Source organism: Lepus europaeus, chromosome 11 (genome assembly GCF_033115175.1).
Source record: "Lepus europaeus isolate LE1 chromosome 11, mLepTim1.pri, whole genome shotgun sequence".
Classification (NCBI taxonomy): Eukaryota; Metazoa; Chordata; class Mammalia; order Lagomorpha; family Leporidae; genus Lepus; species Lepus europaeus.
Window position 1 is genome coordinate 30,167,730 of NC_084837.1, and position 23,063 is coordinate 30,190,792.

Sequence of the window (23,063 nt, forward strand, 5' to 3'; positions counted from 1 at the left end):
GCAAATCTTGCCTCAGAACGCAACGAGCGGAAAACAGACGGCCACTAATGAGGGGCGGTGGGTGGAAGCCGGGATGGGCCAAACTTGATGACCGTACTTGCGCCGAAGCTTGCCGGCGGCGTCGGACGAGCGCCTTCCGGACGCAAAGCATTATGGGAAGAGCGGCGGCCTGCGTGGTGGGGGCGCGCCCTGTGGAGACACAACGAACTCTGAGGGGAGTGACGCGCCCACTGCCGTGGCAGCTTGGGCATCACACGCTTTTTGTGGTCATCGCCTTGTCCACGCGGTGCAGGGGCTGCCCTCAGTTTTCTCGAGTCCCCTTGAAACGCACGGTGACGCATTTCCTGAGCGTGCCAATCCCGGGCTGACTGGAGGGCGGGCTCTTCAAATTTGAATTCCCAGACTTGTAAGTGCTGGGGAACCTCGCAGCGTTTGTGAGCGTCTCCTGAGGCTCGGCAGCGGCGGACGGCGGTAGTCGTGGGCCTGAGGCGCGAGCCCGTGGGCGTGGAGCTCGCCTGCGCACGTAACCGAACCGGGACTGCTGCGGCCTCGCCTACCCGGCCCTCCAGACAAGGTACCACCTCTCCGCCCCGCTCCCCTCGCCCCGCGTTCCGGCTCCCTGCGGCCTGCGCGCGTCGCCCAACTTTGATATTCGCGCCCCTTCCCAGCCTCTGTTGACTGAGGCAGTGGTCTGACCGCGGCGCGTTCACCCGTGAGTGAGCGCTGCGTGTCCGCTGCAGCTGTCCAGACAGCAGAACACTCAGGCTACAGTGGTGGACGCTCTAGGTCTGTGTTCTAAAAATCGCTTCTGGGAAAAAAAAAATTTGAGTTGGAATGATTACTGGGCAGGAAATCTGTTTGTGTCAGTGCTCGGCTCTTCACCTTGGGATCCACGACCCCCAGGGCTGTAGGAACTATCGACCCATCCGACTTAGGTTTTTTCCTGAGGAAACTGTATGCTAGTTGCACAGGTTTTCAGTTGTTAATTTATTTAGAAAATGGAAGGTCCGTCCAGAGATTAGCAATGTTTATAGTTTGATGTACTTCCAGATTTTTTTTTTCTGTGCTGATATTCATAAATTGTGTGCTTTATATGAATTTTTACAGACATGTAGTTATACCGGATCTTTCTGTTTTAACTTTTGGTAGTTTCCATGTCAGTATATATAAAGTATTTTCGTATATAATATTGAATATATATGTTGAATTATGTTGATATAGAACTTCTTTCCCCTGATTAACGGACATTCAGGTTTCTAATCTCCCCAGTTCTCCTCTCGATAGCCTATGTTGCCTATTAGTAAAGCACTTGGGCTCTGTAATTGCATAGACTTGGTTCCTCTTCTTCCTCACTTACTGTGAAGTGTCAACTTGGGCAGGTAACTTTATCAGGCTAAACAATAATGGTATCTATTAAAAGAGTTGCTTTAAGATTATATAGCGGCAAACAGATAGTAAATACTATTTTTATCATTCTGATAAGTAAAAGAAAGCTCCCTGTTTGAATTTACATCTGTATTTTTTAGTTAATTGGGTGTGGGTTGATTCTTTTATCAGCCTTTTGTATTAATCGCCTTTTATATCCTTTAGTCATTTTATGCATTGATAATTTTAATAAGCTGATTATTGTATATTTATTAGCTCTTACGTTCTGCATTTTTTTTTTCAAGTGTTAACTATTTGTCTGTTAACTTTAAATTCTCAGTTTCCTCCATCTCCCAGTTTTGGTTTGTGTTCTCTGGCATTTTTTATTTCGTATTCCATTATAGAAATTGTTATTATCATTGCTAATGTGATAAATTCCTGAGAACTTTGTGTCTTTTTGGGAGGAGTAATAGTTACATTATTATATACACGATAACAATTTTTTAGCTTTGGTTCTGTTTACATATTTCCTGTAAGCCTGTCTACCCTTTCATGCTGTGATTTTTCTCATTCCTGGATCTTTACTGCTAAATAAGTGGCAGTTTTTCCTTAGTACATCAGCATTTGTCAGTTTTCAGAACAAGATGAAGGGACTCAATTTTCTCAACAGCTGTAAGCAGTTAATGAAAGCAGAACATTTTAGAATTTATTCTACTCCAAAAAGAGTATATTTAGAAGGAGCTGATTTTTTATTAGTTACGTTCATCTGTTAAACCAAGCCTTCAGGACAAACTTTTCTTTCCTGCACTTGAAGGGTGCTAATTATTATGATTGTTGTTATTTTTTGAAGAGGGATTTTTTTTAAAAAAGGTTTATTTATTTGAAAGGCACAGTTGAGAGGGAGGTGGGATAGCTTCTGTACACTGGTTCACTCCCCCAGATGGCTGAAGCCAGGAGCCTTGAACTTGATCTAGGTTTCTCACATGGGTATAGGGGCCATCCTCTGCTGCTTTCCCAGGCGGCATTAGCGGGGACCTGCCAGGACTAGAACCTGCCCTCGTTCGGGATGCAGGTGTTTCATTTCTAGTGTATTTTTACTGTATATTCTTTGTGTTCCTCTGCTTTTATGTCTGATTTTTTGATGTCTGATTTTTTTCCTCTTTTTCTATTTATTGACACTGTATACATAATTATGGGGTGCAGTTTGTTATTTTGGTACATGTATACATTACATTTTGAGCAAATCTAGCTAGTTGGCAACATTTCTTTGTAGGGAGAATTTCTAAAAACTTTCAGCTGACTTGAAATATATAATATCTTATTGTTATCTACAATCAATTTACCATACAATAGAACACCAGAACTTATTCCTCATATCTAATTGTAACTTTATACTACCTTCCTCTCCCCACCTTTTCCCTAGTCTTGGGTAACTACTTTTCTTTTATTTATTTATTTATTTATTTGACAGGTAGTTAGAGAGAGAGAGAGAGAAAGGTTTTCCTTCCATTGGTTCACCCCCCAAATGGCCACCATGGCTGGCACTGTGCTGATCTGAAGCCAGGAGCCAGATGTTTCTTCCTGGTCTCCCATGTGGGTGCAGGGGCCCAAGTTCCTGGGCCATCCTCCACTGCATCTCCCCACAGCAGAGAGCTGGACTGGAAGAGGAGCAACCAGGACTAGAACCCAGAGCCCATATGGGATGCCGGCGCCGTGGCTTACTTGGTTAATCCTCCGCCTGCGGGTAACTACTTTTCTACACTCTTGTTTTGTTTAATGATTTATTTAAAAGGCAGAGCTACAGATGGAGAAAGAGACAGACAGACAAAGATCTTCTACCCACAGGTTCACTTCCCAGATTGTTGCAACAGCCAGGTCTGACCCAGGCTAAATCCAGGAGCCAGGAACTCCATGTAGGTGGGAGGAACGCAAGTACCTGGGCCATCTTCCTCTGCTTTCCCAAGAAGCATTAGCAGGAAGCTGGAGCAGAAGCATTAGCAGGAAGCTGGACCACATGGTGACTTAACCAGCTGTGCCACAACATCTGCCCCTCTTTTGTCTTTTTGATATCTATGATTTTTTTTTTTTTTGCTTTAAAATATTATTTGTTTCCTTCAGTTGCTATGACTTTTTTTTCCATAGAAAACTTTTATTTAAGGAATGCAAACTTCATGTATTTCACTAAAACAACTTTAGAAACATAGTAATTCTTCTCACCATACCTACACTGGCACTCCTCTTCTTCCTCCCACTCCTACTCCCATTCTTTTTTTTTTTTTTTTTTGACAGGCAGAGTGGACAGAGAGAGACAGAGAGAAAGGTCTTCCTTTGCCATTGGTTCACACTCCAATGGCCACCGCAGCTGGCACGCTGTGGCCAGCGCACCGCCCTGATCCGATGGCAGGAGCCAGGTGCCTATCCTGGTCTCCCATGCGGGTGCAGGGCCCAAGCACTTGGGCCATCCTCCACTGCACTCCCGGGCCACAGCAGAGAGCTGGCCTGGAAGAGGGGCAACCAGGACAGAATCCAGCACCCCGATCGGGACTAGAACCCGGTGTTGCTGGCGCCGCAAGGCAGAGGATTAGCTTAGTGAGCCGCGGCGTCAGCATTATTTTTTTTTATTAATATCTATTTTCACTCAACATTGTAACACACATGATTAACTCTCTACTAAGTAAGGAGTTCAACAAATACTGTGAAAAAAAGCTGTTCCTCTACAGTGGAGACAAGGGCTGTTAAAAGTTAATTACTTTTTTTTTTTTTTTTAAAGAATTTATTTACTTGAGAGGTAGAGTTATAGACAAAGAGAGGGTGAGACAGAGAGAAAGTTCTTCCATCTGCTGGTTTATTCCCCAATTGGCTGCAATAGCCAGAGCTGGGCTTTTTCTTTTCTTGATACTGCTTCTTTTCAGACCTTTGATGTCTTTTGTGTGAATTATGGAAATAGTCAATTTTTTTAAAGATTTATTCATTTATTTGAAAGGCAGAGTTACAGAGAGCCAGAGGCAGAGAAGGAGAGAGGGAGGGATGTCTTCCATCCATGGGTTCACTCTGCAAATGGCTGTAGTAGCCAGAGCTGAGCCGATCTGAAGCCAGGAGCCAGGAGCTTCTTCCAGGTCTCCCACATGGGTGCGGGGACCCAAGGACTTGGGCTATCTTCCACTGCTTTCCTAGGCCATAGCAGAGAGCTGGATGGGAAGTGGAACAGCCAGGACTCGAACTGGCAGCCATATGGGATGCTGGCATTGCAGGCAAAGGCTTAGCCCACTGTGCCACAGCACTCACCCCAAAAGTCGTTACATTTCAAAAAGTATCAGTTTCACTTCTTTTAGGTGCTCTGTTATCATAGATCAGAGAGAACATATGGTATTTGTCCTGTGGGTCTGGCTTATTTCACTATGTATGATATTTTCCAGTTATATCCATTTTGTTGCAAATGACAGGATTTCATTTTTTTCTTTACTTTTTAAGATTTATTTATTTATTTGAAAGTCAGAGTCACACAGAGAGAGGAGAGGCAGAGACAGAGAGAGAGAGGTTGGTCTTCCATCCAATGGTTCATTCCCCAAGTGGCCGCAACGGCCTGAGCTGCACTGATCTGAAGCCAGGAGCCAAGAGCTTCCTCCGGGTCTCCTATGCGGGTGCAAGGGCTCAAGGACCTGGGCTATCCTCTACTGCTTTCCCAGACCAAAGCAGAGAGCTGGATCGGAAGCGGAGCAGCCAGGTCTTGAACCGGTGCCCAAAGGGGATGCCAGCACTTCAGGCCAGGGCATTAACCCACTATGCCACAGTGCCGGCTCCAGGATTTCCTTTTTTTCTACAGCTGTATAGAATTCCATGGTGTACATATCCCATAATTTATCCAGTTTTCAGTTGACAGGCATTTGGGTCGAGATATCTACAATTTTAACTATCATAAGGTGGTATGTAGTTGTAGTTTTGATTTGTATTTACCTGATGATTAGTGATATATTGAACATTTGGCCTTTTGAATGTCTTTTTTTTTTTTTTTTTTTTTTTTGCCTGTGGTGATGTTTCTTATGCAGGAAGAAAGAACTTTAAAATGTTCATGGAAAATGTACAAATTTTTGTATTCCCCTTCTGTCCCCATTTTCTAGCCCGTGACTGTTTTATCAGAGGGTGAACATTAATTGTATGTTTTCTTTGTTTTGCTCTTTAAAATGGGATTTGAAGGGGCCTTTGGATCTTTCTTGTTTGACCTGTATTGAGCGGTTTATTATTATTTTTTTAATATTTATTTATTTATTTGAAAGTCAGAGTTAGAGGAAAGGCAGAGAGAGAGAGAGAGAGTGGTCTTCCATCCGTGGTTCACTCCCCAGTTGGCTGCAACTGCTGGAGCTGTGCCAATCCGAAGCCAGGAGCTTCTTCCAGGTCTCCCATGTGGGTGCAGGGCACAAGGACTTGGTCCATCGTCTACTGCTTTCCCAGGCCATAGCAGAGAGCTGCATTGGAAGTGGAGCAGCTGGGTCTTGAACCTGCACCCATATGGGATGCCGGCCTTCAGGCCAGGGCATTAAGCCACTGCGCCACAGCGCCAGCCCTGAGTGGTTTATTTTTGTTTACCTATTCTGCAGAGTGTCTAGTCAGAAAATTCTAGGCCTTCCTCCCCGCCCCCCCTTTTTTTTTGAAGATTTTCTTTTTTTTTAAAGATTTATTTATTTGAAAGGTGGAATTAGAGAAGGGCAGATTCAGAGAGAGAGAGAGAGGTTTTCCATCCTCTGGTTCACTTCCCAAGTGGCCACATCTGCTAAAGCTGGGCCCACCCAAAGCCAGGAACCAGGAGCTTCTTCTGGGTCTTCCCTGTGGGTACAGGTGTCCAAGGACTTGGGCCATATTCTACTGCTTTCCCAGGCTATAGCAGAGAGCTGGATCAGAAGTGGAGCAGCTGGGACTTGAAATGGCGCCCATAAGGGATGCTGGCACTGTAGGAGGTGGCTTTACCTCTAAGTCACAGCACTGGCCTCACCTTTTTTTCTTTATATCATCTCTTCCACCAACCACACTGAAATCACTGGCGAATGTTAGTAGCTCTTTCGGCTTTTTTGACTTGCCTTTTCACCTGGGGTAAGAAAGGTTCCTAGAGAGAGCGATTTCTGTTGTCTTTTGGGGAGTGAGAGTGCATTTAAGGATTTTTCATAATCTTGACTACTTACCTTCATTCCTAATACTTGATTGACGTGGAGTATGGGAGGTATTGGGGAAATTAAAAGGAAGAGCTCTGTGCTGAATATTGGAGCTTTTCAGTGTGACATAGTATCTGCCTTTAAATGAGAACAGTTATATGTCTACTACAGGTTGAACCTGTTTTCAGTACTGCTAACTTATTTATCATTCTTCCTATTTAGCATTTTATTAGATATTGATACTGTGTAAACCTGAAACTACCTTGCCATTTTCTCCTGTCCACTTCAATCATTTTTTATTTTAAAAAATAGCATTTCTTTTTGACAGGCAGAGTGGATAGTGAGAGAGACAGAGACAGAGAGAAAGGTCTTCCTTTTTGCCACTGGTTCACCCTCCAATGGCCGCTGCGGCCAGCGCATCTCGCTGATCCGAAGCCAGGAGCCAGGTGCTTCTCCTGGTCTCCTATGCGGGTGCAGGGCCCAAGGACTTGGGCCATCCTCCACTGCCTTCCCGGGCCATAGCAGAGAGCTGGCCTGGAAGAGGGGCAACCGGGATGGAATCCAGCACCCCAACCGGGACTAGAACCCGGTGTGCTGGCGCCGCAAGGCGGAAGATTAGCCTGTTAAGCCACAGCGCCGGCAAAAAATAGTATTTCTTAATTGATGTTATTTAAAGTGAACAACTAGTGAGTATTACAATTCCCAGCACATGGCTTCTGGCATGTAGCACGCTGACAGACATATAATTGTATGCATTAATATATATTTACTGATTTAACATTTTATTGAATTACTGTGGTGTTTTTTGTTCACATGGCAAGACTCTCAGGATAAAGTTTGTCAGCTATTGTAGTAAACCAAGGAATACTTTACTTCTTTTCACCTTACATTATTAATTATTAAATAAAGTAGTACTCTACATATGAATTTTTAATTTGCTTATTTATTTTTCACAAAAGTTAACTGTCGGGGCTGGCCCTGTGATGAAGTGGGTAAAGCCATTGCCTGAAGTGTTGGCATCCCATATGGACGCTGGTTCGAGTCCTGGCTGCTCCACTTCTGATCCAGTTCACTGCCAATGCACCTTGAAGGCAACAGAAGATGGCCCAAGTGTTTGGGTCCTTACACACAAGGAAGAACCAGATGAAGCTTCTGGCTCCTGACTTCTGACCAGCCCAACTTCGACCAATGCAACCATTTGGGGAGTGAACCATCAGATGGTAGATCTCTCTCTGCCTCTTCCTGTATATATATTTCTCTCTAACTCTACCTTTCAAATGAATAAATAAATCCTTTTTTTTTTTTTTAAAGTTACTGTAGAGGGGCCAGCGCTGTGGTGCAGCAGGTTAACAGCCTGGCCTGAAGTGCCGGCGTCTCATTGGGCGCCGGTTCCAGTCTCGGCTGCTCCTCTTCCGACCCGGCTCTCTGCTGTGGCCTGGGATGGCAGTGGAGGATGGCCCAAGTCTTTGGGCCTCTGCACCCGCTTGGGAAACCTGGGGGAGGCTCCTGGCTTCGGATCGGCGCAGCTCCTGCCGTTGCGGCCACCTGCAGAGTGGACTAGCAGATGGAAGACCTCTCAATCTGTCTCTGCCTCTCTCTGTAACTCTGTCTTTCAAATGAATAAAATAAATCTTAAAGTTACTGTAGATAAATATCTCTAGTGTTTTTTTTTTTTTTTTTAAGATATATTTATTTACTTGAAGATTAGAATTAGAAGGAAAGAGAGATCTTCCATCTGCTGGTTCACTCCCCAAATCACAGCCACAATGACTGGGGCTGAAGCCAGAAGCTTCATTCAGGTCTTCCACTTAGGTGCGGGGACCCAGGTACTTGGGCCATCTTCCACTGCTTTTCCCAGGCCATTAGCAGGGAGCTGGTCAGAAGTGGAGCAGCCGATACTCGCAATGACGCCCAATGGGATGCCAGCGTGCCAGATGGTGGCTTTTTACCCACCATGCCACAACACTGGCCCCAAGATACTTAGGTCTTTTGAGCTGATTGCAGTAGAATTTTCTATGATAAAAGAAAAATTGAAATGTCCCCAAATTAATTAAAAGGGCCAGAGGATGGAGGAGGGAAGAAGCAAATGAAGTTAATCAGTTAACAGCTTTGCAAAAACCAGCGAGAGGATTGTTTATATTGAAACTATGACTTAAATCCCATCACAGCCAACCACAATCTTACTATAAACTTTTCTTTCTTTTTGACAGGCAGAGTGGATAGTGAGAGAGAGAGAGACAGAGAGAAAGGTCTTCCTTTTTGCCATTGGTTCACCCTCCAATGGCTGCTGCGGCCAGCGCATCTCGCTGATCCGAAGCCAGGAGCCAGGTGCTTCTCCTGGTCTCCCATGCGGGTGCAGGGCCCAAGGACTTGGGCCATAGCAGAGAGCTGGCCTGGAAGAGGGGCAACCGGGACAGAATCCGGTGCCCCAACCGGGACTAGAACCCGGTGTGCTGGCGCCGCAAGGCGGAGGATTAGCCTGTTAAGCCACGGCGCCGACCCAACCCAACTATAAACTTTTCTATTAACCCAAACTAATCCAGAAACAAAATTTAGTTGTTATGGGCTGCACTTTTGAACAGAGCTTTATTTCCCCAGAGTTTATAAAATTACTCTTAGCTCTAGATCCTGCAGGCATTTTCCAATTGCTATGGAGCCTTGCTGTTAAAAGTTGTGGGAACTTGTCCCAGGACCTAGTTTTCTTTTTTTTCTGGATAGCATCTATAATGGTTCAGTAAATCTTTTATTTCAGAGATCATGTGATTGTGGGAGATTTTGTTTCACTTAGGTTTTTTATATTTATTTGATGTCAAAAACTGGAGTACCTAGAAATCCAGCAATAAGAAACACTAGAAATCTAGACTAGTAAATTCTAGAATTCTAGGATTGAGAAAGATTTTTTTTTTAACTTTTATTTAATGAATATAAATTTCCAGTGTACAGCTTATGGATTACAATGGCTCCCCCCGCCCCCATAACTTCCCTCCCACCCGCAACCCTCCCCTTTCCCGCTCCCTCTCCCCTTCCATTCACATCAAGATTCATTTTCAGTTCTCTTTATATACAGAAGATCAGTTTAGTATATATTAAGTAAAGATTTCAACAGTTTGCACCCACACAGAAACACAAAGTGAAAAAATACTGTTTGAGTACTAGTTATAGCATTAAATCACAATGTATAGCACATTAAGGACAGAGATCCTACATGATATTTTTTAAAAATTGATTAATTTTCTTTGCAATTTTCAATTTAACACCAAGGTTTTTTTTTTTTTTCCATTTTCAATTATCTTTATCGATTCAGTATAAACTAAGTAAAGATTTCATCAGTTTGTACCCACACAGAAACACAAGGTGTAAAAATACTGTTTCAGTACTAGTTATAGCATTACTTCACATTGGACAACACATTAAGGACAGATCCCACATGAGACGTAAGTACACAGTGACTCCTGTTGTTGATTTAACAATTTGACACTCTTGTTTATGGCATCAGTAATCTCCCTAGGCTCTAGTCATGAGTTGCTGAGGCTATGGAAGCCTTTAGGGATCGCCGACTTCGATGATGCCTAATTTCTTTTTTTCTTTTTTTTTTTTTTTCTAATTTTTAAACTTTTATTTAATGAATATAAATTTCCAGTGTACAGCTTATGGATTACAGTGGCTTCCCCCTCCCATAACTTCCCTCCCACCCACAACCCTCCCCTCTCCCGCCCCCTCTCCCCTTCCATTCACATCAAGATTCATTTTCAATTCTCTTTATATACAGAAGATCAATTTAGTATAAAGATTTCAACAGTTTGCACCCACATAGAAACACAAAGTGAAACATACTGTTTGAGTACTAGTTATAGCATTAAATCACAATGTACAGCACATTAAGGACAGAGATACCACATGAGGAGCAAGTGCACAGTGACTCCTGTTGTTGACCCAACAAATTGACACTCTAGTTTATGGCGCCAGTAACCACCCTAGGCTGTCGTCATGAGTTGCCAAGGCTATGGAAGCCTTCCAAGATCGCCGACTCTGCTCATATTTAGACAAGCTCATAAAAGACAGGGTGAGGATAGTAACCAATGATCCTAAGAGTGGCATTTACCAGGTTTGAACAATTATACAGCATTAAGTGGGGAAGAGGACCATCAGTACACACAGGTTGGGAGTAGAGCCATTGGTGGTAGAGTAGAGGTTATGATTACAAAGGAATGAGGCCCAAGTGCACTAGACAGGGTCTAGAACAAAGGACAGAGTCATTATTAGAGGAGCTAAGAAAGGTGCTGTCTAAACTACAATTAAGTTTTCTGATTGAGAGGCAAATAGAACCTGATAGAAGGGGCTTGATAATAATCTGTTGGGCTTTAGGCCTTGTAAGTTAAGAGGCTCAGACCTATCTATCTCTTCACATGGGGTACATCCTAAGGGAGGTGTGAACCTCCTAGGGGAAGGCACTCTGTTGACTTTCATGACTTGGCTGGGCTGGGAGGAGAGCTGGCCTGGTAAAGGCAGGTGGCATCTCTAACAAGAAATTTACAGTTCTGCCTGCAATGTTGCTGACCCTACTTGACCATCCCCTCAGCTGCAGTGGTCACTTTGGAAGTTGGGCTGAGTGAAGGGCTTTTTATATACTGGTATTGACCAAGTATTACTGAATGCAACTAAATGGTTTCTCTTTTAGAATCTTGATTTGCAGGTGTGGGAAATAATATTCATATGTAAGAAACAAAGTTTAAGACCTCACATGTTCAATATATAATATGTTCTGAAAATCCCAAGTAGCATTACATTTTTAAAAAACAAGAATGAATATTGTTTTTCACTTGAGGATTTTTCAGCTACAATCTTGTGATTGAAATGTTCTGGAGTGTAACAAAGACAAGACTGGAGATGATTTAAATAACTGAATGGATTTTTCAGGTTTCATTAGGATAGATCATTGTAGCTATTACTTTAAAAATTAAGTGCCTAAAGAGGAAAACCATATTTATGAAATTATTTTATAAACTAATGTAGTGCCATATGCAGATGTGATTTAATGCTTTTTGATGCAAATAGTAGATTGGAACCTTTTATATATATATTGTTCAAGTAAATTTCAAGAACAAATATTCAGAATTAAATTCTTAGATCTTATTAGTTATATGATTTGGTGAATGCTGCTTTTTTTTTAGAAAAGTAAATTTAAAGACCAAACTTGGTCATCTATTGAAAAATAATAAAAATGTGACTTAACAAAAAAATTAAATCATAGTCTGATTTGTGAACTAAAGCTTATCCTGTGTTATTGTGAGTCAGTTAAACATTTTAGTATAATGTTATGGAAAACAAATAAATTTTAACAACTTTTCTTTTGCAGAGGAGCATAGTAAACTTTGATTTTCACATTGAGCTACAGGTTTCTGTGAGGCCCTATTGAAGTTCTATTCTGAAGTTTGCTTGAGTGAATTTCCTATCAGAGGAACTTGGTTATTACTATATTTCCAAGATGATTGCAACACCTTTGAAACATCCAGGAATTCAGTTGCCTTCAGAGACATCTTTTCAGAGGAAAAATATGCCCATGGATGCAATCTTTTTTGACAACATTCCTTCAGGCACACTTACTCCTGTGAAAGATTTGGTGAAATATCAGAACTCTTCTTTAAAGTTGAATGACCATGAAAAGAATCATTTCCCACAAAGGAAAACTTTTAACAATAAAAATATATTTCAGTCTACCTTGCTAGCAGAGGCTACTGTCTCTAACAATTCTCTTAATATCAGTGCTATCAAGACCAACAAGGATGGATTTAAAAATAAAGCAAACTATGAATCACCAGGAAAAATATTTCAAAGAATGAAAGAAAAGGTTCTACGTAACAAACTAGAACAGACATCAAGAGACAGTAGTTTGCTGGATCAGTTGAGCAGTGAGAGTACTAAAACCTTCGCTCTTAACAGACATGAAAAAAGACAATTGCAGCATACCTACCTCTGTGAAGAAAAGGAAAACAAATCATATAACAATTCAGTAAAAGGTAAGTTTTTATCAAGGTGTTGGCTAGTGAGCTATAATGTCTTAACTATTTAATATGTCAGATACTCTTAAGTGTTCAGGATACCACAGTGAACAAAAATTTCTGCCCCTTTATAGTTCACATTCAGGTAGTGGGTAGACAAAATTAACATTTAAATAAGAACTTTTTGGTGCAATATAAGATGAAAAACAGAAAGGGAAGATGGTTAAAATAAGAGGGGTATTGTCAGGGAAAGCATCAGTGAGAAGATGGCATTTGAGCCCCAAAATTCGAAGGAACTGGTAGATACATGTATCTTGGGCAGTGGAGAAGAATGATTCAGACAGGTAACAGGTAATACAAATGCCCTGAATTGGAGCATGCCTGACAAATTCAAAGACTAACTATGAGGTTAGTATTCACAGAGTGAAGTGTCCAGGAGAAAAGGATAACTAAGAGAGGGTCAGGTAATGAAGGATCTTGTAAGTAAATATAAGGATTTTGTATTTAACTTTGATCAAAATAAGGAACCATTGGAGGATTTTGAGCAGAGGAATAACAAGGTCTGACTTAAGATTTAAAAAAAAAACTCACTGCTGATTTGAAATAGTTACTACAATAATCTGGATGTTGGTTTGAGGTAATAGCAGTGAAGATTAAGTGGCTGGATTCTGGATATATTTTGAAAGAATGAATAATATTGGCTCACAATTGAATGTGGACTATAAGAGAAGAAAAAGACAAATATTAACACCGGGGAGTTTAGTCTTTTTTTGCCTTACACCTGAGCAGCTGAATGGATGATTTAGCTGAAAGAGAAAGACTGGAGGAAAGGTGATTGGAGGGAGCTCCTTAAGTGTTTTTTGTTCTATTACTTTTGATATGTTAATTAGGGCCTGGAATTTAGAGAAGTACATTTTAGGAATCATTAGCACCTAAATGGTATTTCAAGTTACCAGAGTAGTTGAGATAATTATTTTTTTATTTTTTATTTTTTAATTTATTTTTTATTTTTTTCTTTTTGACGGGCAGACTGGATAGTGAGAGAGAGAGACAGATAGAAAGGTCTTCCTTTTGCCGTTGGTTCATCATCCAATGGCCGCTGCGGCCAGCGCATCTCGCTGATCCAAAGCCAGGAGCCAGGTGCTTCTCCTGGTCTCCCATGGGGTGCAGGGCCCAAGGACTTGGGCCATCCTCCACTGCACTCCCTGGCCATAGCAGAGAGCTGGCCTGGAAGAGGGGCAACCGGGACAGAATCCGGTGCCCCAACCGGGACTAGAACCCGGTGTGCTGGCGCCGCAAGGTGGAGGATTAGCCTGTTAAGCCATGGCGCTGGCCTAGTTGAGATAATTAAAGTGTAAAAGTGGAAAAAGGAAATGTTCCTAGTGGGACATGGATGACAGGGATTTGGCCTAGCAGTTGAAATGCCTTCTTCACACAGCAGATTGAATACCAGTTTCAGCTCCTGATTTTAACCAGCTTCCTGCTAATGCAGAGGCTGACCTGGATTGAGTTCCTGGTTCCTATTCAGCCTGGTTCAGTTCAGTTGTTGTGGGTATTTGGGGAGTGAACCAGCGATGGGAGAGAATTCTCTTTCCCTGGATTCGCAAATAAATTAACAATTAAAAGAGAATGTTATGTCCTGGGCACTCCAACATTTAGAAATCATAATAAAGAATAGAAAGGACACTCAAGTAGAAGGCCACCCAGGAGATCATGGATAAGAAGGCAAATCACGAAGAGTGATACTATAGAACACAGGAGAACAGAGTGCTTTAAGGAGAGAGTTACCAGCTGTGTCTAATGCTGCTAGTAGGTCAAGGAGCACAGAAATTCAGTCCTTAGGGGATGGGTCTTGTGGCTCAATTGATTAATTCACTGCATGATACACCCACTTCCCATGTTGGAGTGTCTGGTTTTGTTACCGGAGAAATTGCAGGGTTCTTGTCTTCGCGCAAGAAAGAATTCAGGCGTGAGACAGAGAGTAGTGGGAGGTAAAATAGCAAGGTTTATTAGGGAAGGGACATCTGTAAGGATGGATGGGCACCTCTCCAGACAGAGCCTGAGAAACTGGGGAGGAGGAAGGAGGGAGGTTACATGTTGAGTGGAGAGATTACACCTGACCAGGCCAGGCGGGCCGGCTCAGCAAAGATGCAGAAAGCTGAGCACCCAGTCCAGTTGAGGCTGGGGGTTTTTAAGGAGATGGGTCTGGCTTCCCCACCTCTGCTCCTCTTGGAACAAAGGGCTTTTTGGATGTAAATAGAAAAACCTCTCTTGAAGGTCTGACACAAAGGACTTTATGGTGCAAATGTTATCAGACAGGAGGAAGGGAGCAGGGTGTTTGAGATGCAGATACTGGGCTGCACCTGGGAGATTGTGGTTGTGGAAGCTTGTCAGGCAGAAGGGGTGGGAACCTCCACCTGGCAGGTTATCAGGTAGAAGGGGGCAGGGCAGGAAACTCTGGGCTGCCCCTGAAACATTGTCAGGATGACTTTGAGATGCAGATGCATATGCTGGTGCCCATATGGGGTGCCAGTGCTTCAGGCCAGGGCGTTAACCTGCTGCACTACAGTTCCTGCCTTGCACACAGCATTCTAATATGGGATACTGGTGTTGCAAGCAGCAGCTTAACCTACTGCGTTGGCCTCAAGGTTCAATTTAATGGTCTGTAAATAGAGCTTTTATAAAGAGGATGAGTCTGCTGTAAATCTGATATGTAGTATAAGTGACAAGCTGAGATAACACAGAGGGAATATACAAGGGAATTTGCTTGGGATAAAAGGGAAAAGCAAATGAATAATGCATGCTAAAGAATGGTTTATATATAAGGTTGTATTTGAGAGAGGAATGAATACCTGACTGCTTTGAAAATCTAATGAGTCTTCCCAGGAAAGGCAAGCAAATTTTTGAGACCTTTGGAGAGTCTTGCATGGACTTTGGACTTACAAATGACTGTTTTGTACAATTACCTACTGATCTTTCCTACATTGTCCTGTCATTTCCAGTAGAAAAAGTTAAAAAAAATAGAAACTTGGGGCCAGCACTGTGGCATGGCAGGTAAACCACTGCCTTTCAGTAGTAGCATCCCATACAGGTGTGGGTTTGTGTCCTGGTTCCTCCACTTCCAATCCAACTTCCTTCTAATGTGCCTGGAAAAGCAGCAGAAGATGGCCCAAGTCCTTGGGCCCCTGCACCCACACGGGAGACCCAGAAGAAGCTCCTGGCTCCTGACTCCGGACTGGCCCAGCCCTGGTCGTTACAGCCATTTGGGAAGTGAACCAGTGGATGGAAGATCTTTTCTTTCTCTCTTGTTCTCTCTATAAGTCTACCTTTCAAGTAAATAAAATAAATCTTAAAAAAATAATAACTTAGCACTTCCTTGTATGATATATAATTATGATAAAAAACATTTTTTTTAAAGATTTATTTATTTATCCTAGAAGAGAGTTACAGAGAGGGAGAGACAGAGAGAGATCTTCCATCCACTGGTTCACTCCTCAAATGGCTGCAATGGCCAGAGCTGGGCCAATCCAAAGCCTGGAACCAGGAACTTCTTCTGGGTCTCCCACATAGGTGCAGGAGCCCAAGCACCAGCAGGGAACTGGATCAGAAGTGGAACAGCCAGGACTTGATTTGGCACCCATATGGGATGCCAGTGCTGCAGGCAGAGGCCTAATCCACTACACTACAGTTCTAGCCCCTAAAATCTTTCTGTTGTGATTTCTAAGGCCAACGTGGCAAACTTACTGCCAGGTTTTTTTTGTTTGTTTTGTTTTGTTTTGAGTATGAGACTTGAAATTAAGCATATAAAATAATTCCATTTTTCCTTTACACAGATTTTAAGTCTGTCATCTAATTTGTATGTCAAAGAAAGTGATTTCTGTATTCAAGAAATGCTGAACTTTAAAAATCTTGAATATAAAGCAGAATAAAATATAAGCAATTCTATTCTTATTTTTTAACTGATAAATCTACTTTTGGTCCTTTTAAGAGCTCACCAAAGAGATAGTTAAGGCACATCAATTATGATTGAGTCTCAACATCTAATGAGTAAGCTACAACACTTCAAATAGGGTTTTTTTTTTAAATATCTTGGAAATTTACAGAGCAGATGTTTCAAGGCTGGGTACTATTTTTATGTCCAATTTTGTCAGCACTAGAATTCCATTCCAAACCTCCAAGCTTCTAAGTCTTTTTTCTAGAGCTGGTAAATTTAACTTGAAGAAGTTTTTTCAGAAATCATCCTCAGTATAATTTTAAAAATTCTTCTTCAGTATAGCACAAATTGTATTCCTACTAAAATAAATAGAGAATGAAATAAAAGCATGAGAAAGTAATAAAGGTAAAAATTTATATTACTCTCATGTTGCAAAAGCACATTATAGTGGTCTGATCATTTCTGTATCTAAGTATCTTTATTTCATGATATTAAAAAGAGTTTTGGGAACAGCATCATGGCATAGTGGGTTAAGCTGCCATCTGCAACACTGGCACCCCATGTGGGCGCCACCAGTTCAAGTCCCTCTACTTCTGACCCAGCTCCCTGCTAATCTGCCTGGGAAAGCTGCAGATGGCCTTCCAGGCCTTCAGGAGACCTGGAAGAAGCTCCTGGTTCCTGGCTTCTACCTGGCCTAGCTGTAGCTGTTGTGGCCATTTGGGGAGTGAACCAGTGGATGGAAGATTGATCTTGCTCTCTCTCTCTCTCTCTCTGTCTGTCTCTCTCTTTCTGCCTCTATAACTCTGCCTTTCAAATAAATAATAAATCTTTAAAAGAAAAAGATTATATCTGCTAAAAAAGAATAAATAAAATGACAAGTTTTTCTTCTCTGTGCCTAATACAATTTTTTTAAAAAATCTCAACCTCTAGAGTCATCAGAATTCCCTCTGGTAAAGCAAAAGATTCAACACCAGGAGGTAAAGAAAGCAGTGCAGCACAATTTAACTTACGGTACACTTTTGGTTTTGTTTTGCTTTTAAGTTTGTTACTTGAATGTGTTGTTAGATGTTCTAGGTAATTATATTCCCTGGGTAGATATTAAGCATTGACTGTGGAAAAAGCTTCAATTGTAAAGTTCAGAGGCCTCAGAGAAAGACTGGGCAGGAGGGTGAAGTGTTTTAATCTGAAGATTTTTTTTTATATTGAGCAGTTTTTTTTAAAGATTTTTATTTATTTATTTGAGAGGTAGAGTTACAGGCAGTGAGAGGGAGAGAGAGAGAAAGGTCTTCCTTTGGTTCACTCCCTAGATGGCCGCAACGGCTGGAGCTGTGTCGATCTGAAGCCAGGAGTCAGGTGCTTCTTTCAGGTCTCCCATGCGGGTGCAGGGGCCCAAGCACTTGGGCCATCCTCTACTGCATTCCCAGGCTATAGCAGAGAGCTGGAGTGGAAGAGGGGCAGCTGGGACTAGAACCAGTGCCCCATGTGGGATGCCAGCACCTCAGGTGGAAGATTAACTTACTGCGCCACGGCGCTGCCTCAATATATTGAACAGTTTTAATTGACTTCTTTTTTGTTCTTTTATTTCATATGGTCATTCTATAAATTTTGTTTTATTTTGCAGAATTTCCAGTTCTGAGCCAAGAACAAGAAAATATTTCAACTACAAAAGTCTCAAACCATGTATTATCCAGAGTTCAGTTGACTGAACAAATTCTTCACCCAAGGGAGAATACTATTGCAACCACTCAATCCAAAAAGGACACTTTTGTTATAGAGGACAGTGAGTCTGCCTGTGAAAAATTCCAAAATACTAATACTGAGACTCTTAGTACAAATTGTGTTCCTACTAAAAATGGCAGTCAATTAATGGTTACTGATAGTGAGATGACAACAGAAGGAACTTCACAACAAGAAATTAAGGACAGAAATGAAAAAACAGTGCCCAGAGAGATTGATCTTATAGATTCCATGGAAGATACATGTAAAATTGTATTGGCAAGTCCAAGACTTCATGTAACAATACCTCGGAGGTCAAAAAGAAATGTTTCCAAGCTTTCTCCTCCAAATGTGTTTGAAGCAGTTACAGATGAAGTTAAAAAAACTCAGGTGGGAAAACTTTTAATGTAGATATTTTTCTCCATGTTATTGAAGAGCTTAAGCTCTTATATTCTGACATTGTTCTGACATTGTAACTTCATGTTTTGTTCCTTATTATACCAGCAATGTGGCCCAGTGAAAATAACTGGGCTGAAAGTAAGAAGATCCAGGTGTTAAAAATTTTTTTGTTATATTAGGAACTGTGGAGTTTTTAGCAATTATGCCTTTGTGGCATGAACATTGAATTCATTTCTGATTTTTATTGTTTTTCTTTTTTTCCCTGATCCTTGGGGCACTTACTATTTTTTTTTTTTTAAGATTTATTTATTTATTTGAAAGGCACAATATCAGAGGGAGAGACAGAGATCTTCCATCTGCTGGTTTACTCCCCATATGACCTGCAGCAGCCAGGGCTTGACTGGGGCCCAAGCCAGGAGCTGGGAACTCCATCCTGCCCCCAACTCACCATTTGAGTAATGGGCGCATGCACTTGCGCCATCATCTGTTGTCTTCCTAGGTGCATTAATGGGAAGCAGCATCAGAAGCAGAGCAGCTGAGACTTGAACTGGCATTCCAATATAGGTTTTTATCATCACAAGCAGCAGCTTAACCTGCTGCACCACAACACTGGCCCTTGGGGCACTTGGTATTAATAGAACAATTGAAATAGAAACAAATTATATCATCTGAAGATTTGAAAATTTTCCAAATGTAAAGTAATACAGGATGCTCAGTAAAACTTTAGAGCTTAGTTACATTAGGATAAATTCTCTGAAGAAGTAGAATGGAAATATAAATAATAAGTTCAACGAGAAAGGTAAAATTTCCAATTGTTACAGGTTTGCCCATTGATTTTTAAATGAATAATGATGGATAGCATTGAGATTCCATCTAAATTTGAAATAGTGATATAACAACTATAGTTTTGTGTCAATATTATTTGCCAGAAATTGTAATGTTTGCAAATACATAAACTTGTGATGAAAAATTTTAGACGTTGACTTAAAAGTGGTTGAACAAGAAAGTTTGAAGACAGCTACTCTAAGGGACACCACAGTAGTTGCTATAAGAATTCTAAGCTTCTCAAGCAGGACTGTTATCCCTGTGTACTCATAGTTCTGACTCATTCTCTTACTCATCCCCAATTCTCCAAATATTGCATTGGTACTTTCTTGAGCTGTGTAAATGTTATGACTGCTATTACCTGTCTTCTCTTAACATTTCTTAACTTTGCTCTAACTAAAATATGACTTCCACAAACAGCTGATTAAAGTGGTGGCTCTTTTTCTTCCATACCCAACATTCTGTTTGACCTGGAGATGATATAAGGAACGTTTCTCTTGCTCCTCATTGCTCCATGGGCCATTCTTTTTTCTTTCCTGCAGGAGCTGCATTGAAGTGCATATTGTAATATTTAATCCCTCTTTATCCCTTCTTGTTAAGTTTACTTGTAGTTAACTTAAACTCCTAGTCTTATAGTGAACACAAACTCCTAGTCATGATTTTGCATTCCTTTTGAAGTGCTTGACACCTGTTAATTTTTCTGCTTCTATTGTCTCTTGCCATCTCTGGTGATAACAGCATCCATGCAGATGATCCATCAGGCATCCTTGATTTCTTCCTCTTTACTGACTTTTCTCCTACCTTTACCTTCCATACCAGCCATCCCCATACCTTATTTTTACCAATACTACTCTTCACTACTGACTCCTGTCTTCTTCCATCTCTCAATATCAGTACTCTGACCTCCATTAAGGTCATCCATCAACTCTGACATGATCTCATTTCTCTCTTTACCATATGTATATTATGTGATTTGTTATAACCATTATAGGTTTTAACTCTCAATTCTCTCTTTCTGTTCTCAACCAAAAAAGTCCTAACCATGATTAAATTTAAACTCTTCTTTTGCTGTTTTCCTGTGCTAGAGAGCTGAATGTGGCTAGAGCAAAATACTGTTGTGCTGGGACTGACGTAGTTGTGTAGCAGATTAAACCTCTGCCTGCCATATCAGTATCCCATGTGGGCTAGTTCAAGACCCAGCTGCTCTACTTTCTATCCAGCTCCTTGCCAATGCTCCTGGGAAAGTAGTGAAAGATGGCCCAAGTGCTTGGGCCCCTGCTACCCACTTGGGAGACATGGAAGAAGCTCTGGTCTCCTTACATTAGCTTGACCCAGCCCTGGCCATTGTGGCCATTTGGGAGTGAACCAGCAGATGGAAGATCCATCTCTTTCTCTCTCTGCCTCTCCATCCCTCTCTGTCTGTAACTGCCTTTCAAAAAAAAAAAAAGTTGTGCTGACTGGTCTCATTTTAAACTTGACTGCACATCTTACTTAAGTGGCCTCTCAATATTGCTCATTAGTCTTATTGTATTTCATTTGTCCATTCTGACTTTTTCAGAAGAGTACTTAATACTTTTTCTCTCCTGAGACCTCTAAGCTTCTTCTCTCCTCATTCTCAATTCATTGGAAACCTCAAGGGGCTGGCATTGTATTACAGCAGGTAAAGCTGCTGCCTGTGATGCTGGCATCCCATAATGACATCTGTTCAGATCCCAGCTGTTCCATTTCTGGTCCAGCTCCCTGCTAATGTACCTGGGAAAGCAGCCGAGGATGGCCCAAGTCATTGGGCCCCCGTACCCTGAAGATACTCCTGGCTCCTGGCTTCAGTCTGGCCCATCCTTCGGTTGTAGCCATTTGGGAGTGAACCATCAGATGGAAGATATCTCTCTCTGTCTCCCTCTCTTTGTCTCTTTGTCTCTCTCTCTCTCTCCCTCTGTAACTCTGCCTTTCAAATAAATAAAAAAAAATGTTTTTTAAAAAAGATTTCAATCCCATTACTAATCTACCAGTATTCCTACTACCATGTCCACATATTCTGTTTTTCCTCCTATTAAAATAGATGAACAGATTACACTCACATTCCTCCACTACCACCCCTTTTTTTGGAAAGAGGCACTTAAAACCTTTTTCTTTTTTTTTTTTTTTTTTTTAAGATTTTATTTTCATTTGAACGAGTGGCATTTCACTCCCCAAATAGCCACAGTGGCTGGGGCCACGAACCTAAAACTTCACATGGTTCTCCCACATGGGAAAAAGGCCCAAGTACTTGGGCCATCTTCTGCTGCCTTGCCAGGCACATTAGCAGGGAGTATGGACCAGAAGCAGAGTGGCTGGGACCTGAACTAGCACCCAAGTGGGATGCTGTCTTGCAACCCACTGTGCCATGGTGCCAACCCTTTTCCCCTTTTCAGGACCGTTCATTCCCTCTTATCACCTAGAGGACATTGTCCTTGGAATCATCTCTTCCATTTTTTCCTTTCTTCTGGATCATTCCCGTTAGCATGTAAACATGGTGGACCATAGCATTTGTTTGTTGAATGAATAATTAATATTTTGATACTTTGAATATGCAGTATAGTATACAGTACTCTATAGCTTATACTCTCAGATTTATAACTCATCCAATAAGTAGCTGTTGGGAAATGGGCAAGTTATATTTTAACTTTTCCGTTTATTTATCTGTTAAATGAAGGTAACAGAAGCCAACATTGTGGTATAGTGGGTAAAGCCACCACCTGCAACACTGGCATCCCATATGTGCACTGGTTCTAGTTCTTGCTGCTCCACTTCCAGTCCAGCTCCTTGCTAAAAAATGTGTCTGGGAAAGCAGCAGAAGATGCCCAAGTCTCTGAGGTCCCTACACCCACACATGAGAACTGGAAGAAGCTCCTGGCTCCTGGCTTTGGATTGGCCTACCTCCAGCTGTTGCAGCCATTTGGGGAGTGAAACAGTGGATGGAAGATCTCTCTGTCTCCCCCTCTCTCTTTCTCTCTAACGCTGCCTTTCAAATAAATAAATAAATCCTAGTGTTAGGAAGATAATATGAGTCAGTGCATCTAAGGTACTTGCAGCACTGCCTAGTGTTAGTTTTTATTTTAATACCTCCATTTTACTGGTGCTTTGATGTATCTCAGTTCCAATGTAGGAATATGACCAAAAAAAGGAGTGTTATTTACTGCCTTTTCCCAAAATCCTACCTATAATTTTTAATGAACATTATTGAGAAGTGCAGTAACAGACCACTTCCTCATTTTAGTATCTTTCCTGGCTCAGTATAAAACTACAGCTGTACAATTTGTGTTTATATATAGTTGGATAAAGTAAATGGCTACTCAAATTGGTTATTCCATTAATTTGGCTTTATTTCTCATCAAAAGTAAGTCAATTTTCATATAAAATATAAACTTTCTATACAAATGTCATTAAAAGTTTTCTTTTTGAATGATATTTTGCTTGTTTTGAAATAGAGAGGTTTTAGAGGTAATCAGATGTTTGCTGTGGAGTAGAATGCCATGAAATACAGATTTAACAGTCACTTATATACTTTATAGAATATTGAAATGCAGCTTTAACTCAGCTTTACAAAAAATTAATTTGGGGGGCAAGTATAATGGTGTATGATATAATTGACTCTTTTTTCTAAGTTCCTGGGTGTTTTGCAGGGCTTGGTGTTTACTTTTT

General features: G+C 41.4%; 1 protein-coding gene across 4 annotated transcripts in view; it reads left to right on the forward strand.

The window, feature by feature from the left end:
* The first annotated feature begins 200 nt into the window (after positions 1 to 200).
* Positions 201 to 23,063, forward strand: part of MIS18BP1 (MIS18 binding protein 1) — a 57,566-nt gene continuing 34,703 nt past the window's right edge. Inside the window, exons 1-4 of one of the 4 annotated variants that reach the window (XM_062205192.1) lie at positions 201 to 574; positions 11,866 to 12,526; positions 17,373 to 17,453; positions 18,064 to 18,548. In XM_062205192.1, coding sequence (XP_062061176.1) covers positions 11,995 to 12,526; positions 17,373 to 17,453; positions 18,064 to 18,548 — 1,098 coding nt within the window. In that variant the 5' untranslated portion in view covers positions 201 to 574; positions 11,866 to 11,994. Of the gene's footprint in view, positions 575 to 3,011; positions 3,110 to 11,865; positions 12,527 to 17,372; positions 17,454 to 18,063; positions 18,549 to 23,063 lie in introns of those variants that run through there. The other 3 variants (XM_062205193.1, XM_062205194.1, XM_062205195.1) reach the window with 3 other exon arrangements.